Source organism: Penaeus vannamei, chromosome 33 (genome assembly GCF_042767895.1).
Source record: "Penaeus vannamei isolate JL-2024 chromosome 33, ASM4276789v1, whole genome shotgun sequence".
Lineage (NCBI taxonomy): Eukaryota > Metazoa > Arthropoda > Malacostraca > Decapoda > Penaeidae > Penaeus > Penaeus vannamei.
In genome coordinates, this window is record NC_091581.1 from 3,615,833 (window position 1) to 3,620,832 (window position 5,000).

At 46.5% G+C, this 5,000-nt stretch overlaps 1 protein-coding gene across 1 annotated transcript in view; it reads right to left on the reverse strand.

Annotated features, from left to right (window-relative positions):
• Positions 1–4,985: 4,985 nt before the first annotated feature.
• LOC138867908 (salivary glue protein Sgs-3-like) overlaps positions 4,986–5,000 on the reverse strand; it is a 17,336-nt gene continuing 17,321 nt past the window's right edge. The window contains exon 2 of the mRNA XM_070144987.1: positions 4,986–5,000. This exon is cut by the window's right edge and continues 610 nt beyond it. Coding sequence (XP_070001088.1) covers positions 4,986–5,000 — 15 coding nt within the window.

Below are 5,000 nucleotides of genomic sequence, written 5' to 3' on the forward strand. Positions count from 1 at the left end.
AAAAAAACACCCAAACCCAACCAACCCACCAAAAAACAAACAATTTTCCACCCACACAACCCCCACACAACACCAAAAAAACCCCCCTCAATTTCCCCCCAACCCTGGGGGAAACAAAAAAAAAGAAAAGAAGAAAAACACAACCAACGACAAAACACCCAAAATGGGGGCCCATCCATTCACATAAAACCCAAACTCTCCATAGAGGAGGGAAGAAAAAAAGAAGAAAAAGGGGGAAAAAAGGGGGGGAAAGGGGGGGAAAAAAGGGGGGGGGGGGGAAAAGAAAGAAAAGGGGGGGAGAGAGGAGAGAGAGAGAGAGAGGGGGGAGAGGGGGAGAGGGGGGGAGGGGGGGAGGGGGGGAGGGGGGGAGAGAGAGAGAGAGAGAGAGAGAGAGAGGGGGAGGGGGAGGGGGGAAGAGAGAGAGAGAAGGGGGGAAGGGGAAGAGAGAGAGGGAGGGGGGGGGGGGGGGGGGGGGGGGGGGGGGGGGGGGGGGGAAAAAAAAAAAAAAAAAAAAAAAAAAAAACAAAAAAAAAAAAAAAAAAGAGAGGAGAGAGAGAGAGAGAAGAGGGAGGAGGGGAAAGGGGGGAGGGGAGGGGAGGAGGGGAGAGAAAAGAGAGCAAAAAGGGAACAAAAAAAGAAAAAAGGGATTTTCAAAAAAAATTCTGGGGGTAAAACCGAAAAAAACCGGAAGGGGGGGAAAGGGGGAAAAAAGGACAGGTGAAACAGGTAGGAGGGGAAGCCACAAAAGGAGAGAAGAGAGAGACAAGGGGAAACTGAAGGTAAAACATATTTGATAAGAACAAGGAATAATGAAAACAAGGGGATATAGGCAGACATGAATTGGATATAACTTCAAAAGTGGAAATATGAAAGAAACGAGAAAATGCGCAGCCGGGAACAGCTTATAGACCCGAATGCAGAAGCAAAAAGGAAGAACAAAGAATTATGAATAACAACTAAATATATGAGAGTGTGACGAGCAAATGGAAAACAAACAAACAAATTCCCACAATTCGAGAATAACAATAATAATTTTTAAAAATCGAGGGTTATGGGGAAAGATGTAAATAAAAAAGAAAAGGATTGAGCGCTCATATCATAAAGATCAGGAATAGGATATGTCACTCATAAAAAAAAATCACAAAAATTCTTTTAAAAGTGAAAAGAAAGCCATGAATCGTGCAACCGAGACATAAAAGACGATTATTGCAATACAGATACCATTTGAAACGGACAAGTAAAGAACAAATCTAAGGCAGCAAACCCAGATCGACCAATAATTTACATTAACTAGCAATCACTACTACGTCACACGGGACTGGAGTTCTAGTTCTACTGGGAAAAGAACCCTACGAAGATGAAGAACAATTCGACTTAAGTACAGTTCAGGGTCCTATAAAATATACGCACCCAGACTCTGTGCAGAAACAACGAAGGTAACTACAAAGAAACGGGTAAAAATATACGACTCCAGCTGAATCTACTTTCAAATTACTTAACGCTCGACACAGACCCTAAATATCACATGTATATGAGATCTGTCCTATCAACGGTAGGGCAGACTTTTATAAGATCTTGGGACCTAGCGGATGGTGCAGCTCTAAGTAGATTTCCATTGGTGTCCGGCGTAAGAGACCATTCACAGGTTTCTATTTCTGGCATTTCTGCAAAGAAGATTCAGCTGGAGTGGTTTATTTTCACGTTTCTTCGTAGTTCCTTTCGTTATTTCGGTACAAAGTCTAGAGTGCGTAAATTTCGGGGACCCATGAGCTGAACTCCAGTCGAATTGTTTCTTAGTCTTCGTATGGTTCTTTTCCTAGAACTAGAACTCCAGTGCTACATGACCTAATAGTGATTGCTAGTTAATGTAAAGCATTGGTCGATCTGGTTTTGCTTCCGTATATATATATTTTTTTACTTGTTATTTGTTGCTACTGCTGTTGCTGTCCTTGCCCTTATCCTGCATACCCGAGCGTCCTCTACCCATTAGTAGGGAAGTCTCGTTCTGGATTCCGCTGTGATGCCCCTTATATAGTCGTTGGGTGACGCTTGATGCCAGATACTTTCATTCCGGGAATTTATCTCCCATGTCACTTGTTCTTCGCAGCTTTTTGTTGCAACAGCATCTATTCCTTCTACGTTGTTATGTCTCGGTTTGTAGAATAAAAATAATCTGGTGTGATTCTTTCTACACACTCGCCTCCATCCTCTCTCCTCATAATAGCAACTTGTAGATTTTTAAAAAAGATTATGCAATCACTGATGATACGATTCCAATCCCGATCAATGTATTCAACATCTATGTGCCTAACATTTGTAATATTGTATACGACCCTATTTTTAAATACTTTAAATCTTTTAAAGTTTGCACAAGAACTGTAATGAATTTCATTAATACTGGAAAACTTGTAATGGAGCTTATGCATACTCCAAATACTTAGGACATCCACATAATATCTCTTAAAACAAAACAATATGATCAGTAAAAATAACTAAAAAAAAATCCTTTCACTCATCCCTATTATGAGTATATGATGAAAATAACTATACAAAAAAATCATAGCAGAATATAATCGAAAGAAGCAATCGGAATATAATTTTCCAAGCTTAGATACAGCTGATTTAAATACCTTTTTCTAGTTGGATTTACATTTTTTTTTTCCAATTTACCCATCCGATTACTGAACCATCTATGAAAAATAATGGAATAAATAAGACTTTCCCGAAAATTTGTCCTCTAATCAAAGCAGCTTTGGCAAAAAAAAAAAAAAAAAAAAAGATAATAAATAAAAATACTAATAATAAAAATAAAAATAAATAAATAAGAAATAAAAATCAAAATAGATAAATAAAAAATCAAGGTCACTCGCAATATGCGCGACCTTAGGCTGATGGGTATTTCGAGCAGCCACCGTCCCCTCATAATCGGAGAGATGAGTCTTGTTTCTCTCCTTTCCTCATCTCCCGTCTCCATATCCTTGCCTCTCTCGTATCTCTTTTTCCCCTCCACCTATCCCCTACCCCCATCCTTCTAATCCTCCTCCTACCCCACCTTTACATCCCATCATTATCTCCCCTTCTCTGCACTAATCCCTTCCCTCCTGGCACCCCCCCCACCCTCGTACCACTCAGCAACCCCTAATAAACATCTTAGCATCTTTTCCCCCAACTTCCTCACCCCCCTCCCCTTGTACTCCCCAGCACCCCCTACTTCCAGGGCCCCAATACCTCCTGGCACCTCCTCCACACACACACCTCGCTGTAAACCTCTCAGCAACCCCCAATGGCCAAACATCTTGAGCATCTTTTTCCCTCAATCTCTCAGCACCCCTTTTTTCCTCCCAGGAATCCTCTCTCCCTCTGTCTCACTCCTCCCAACCCCCTCCCTTCCTCCCCAGAATCCCCTCCCCCTCCCTCTACCTCCCAGCCCCCCTCCCCTGCCTCCCAGCCCTCCCCCCCTCCTCTGTCTACCTCCCATCCCCTCTCTTCCCCCCCTCCTCCTACCTCCCATCCCCCCTCCCCCCTCCCTCTACCTCCCATCCCCTCCCCTCCCTCTGCCTCCCAGAATCCCCCCTCCCTCCCCTCAACCTCCCAACCCCCCCCTCCCCCTCCCCTCTACCTTCCCAGAACCCCCTCCCCCTCCCTCAACCTTCCAGAATCCCTCCCCCCTAACTCCCAGAACCCTCCTCCCTCTACCTCCCAGCCCCCTCCCCCCTCCCTCTACCTCCCAGAACCACCCTCCACCCCTCCCTCTACCCTCCCAACCCTCCCTCCCTACCTCCCAACCACCCTCTACCTCCAAGAACCCCCCCCACACACACACATAGGAGACTATCAGAGCGAATAAAATTTCCTTCTTTATTACGGAACATACCAAAGGGGCCAATAACGCTGATCAAAAGCCTGATCGGGCTCGCTCTTGCCTCCTGTGCGGGCGTTTGATATGCGCCGGCCTTATTGATGGCTGTTTTTTTTTTTTTTTTTTTTTTTTTTTGGGGGGGTGGGGGGTGGTGGGAGGCTCGTTTTCGCCTTTTTACGTCGTTCTTATGCTTTGCTCTTTTGCTTTCCTGTGATCGTTTTAACTTTCTTTTTGATGGATTCTTCTCAGACAGACTGACAGACGGACAGACAGACACACACACACGCACACACACACGCATACGCACACACACACGCTCACGCACACACACGCACGTACGCACACACACACACACACACATACACACGCGCACACACACACATCCCCCTAACACACACACACACACATCCCCCCCTAACACACACACACACACACACACAGTCCCCCCACCCCAAAGACACACACCCCCACCCACATCCACACCCCCCCCAACACACACACCCACACACACATCCACTCCCCCCCAACACACACCCCCACACCTACATTCCCCCCCCACCCCACATATCCCACCCCCACTCCACTCCACCCCACACACCCCCACCCTATCCCACCCCACCCCCCATCCCCCCACCCCCTCTGCACTTCCCCACACCCCCCACACCCCCACACCCCACAGCGCCACGCAGGCGCGTTTTTTTAGGCAACTCTTCAATCAAGACAATTTCCGCCCCCACCAAATGGCGTTGTGTTGGCGTTATGTTGGCGTCGTGTTGGTGTTGTGTTGGCGTTGTGTTGGTGTTGTGTTGGCGTTGTGTTGGTGTTGTGTTGGTGTTGTGTTGGCGTTGTGTTGGCGTTGTTTTGGAGTTGTGTTGGCGTTGTGTTGGCGTCGTGTTGGTGTCGTGTTGGCGTTGTGTTGGCGATGTGTTGGCGTTGTGTTGGCGTTGTTTTGGAGTTGTGTTGGCGTCGTGTTAGCGTTGTGTTGGCGTTGTGTTGGCGTCGTGTTGGCGTTGTGTTGGCGTTGTGTTAAAAGCGTTGTGGTTGGCAAGTTGTGTTGGAAAAGTTGTGTATGCTGCTGGCGTTGTGTTGGCGTTGTAATGGTATTTGTGTTGGCGATGTGTTGGCGTTATGTTGGCGTTGT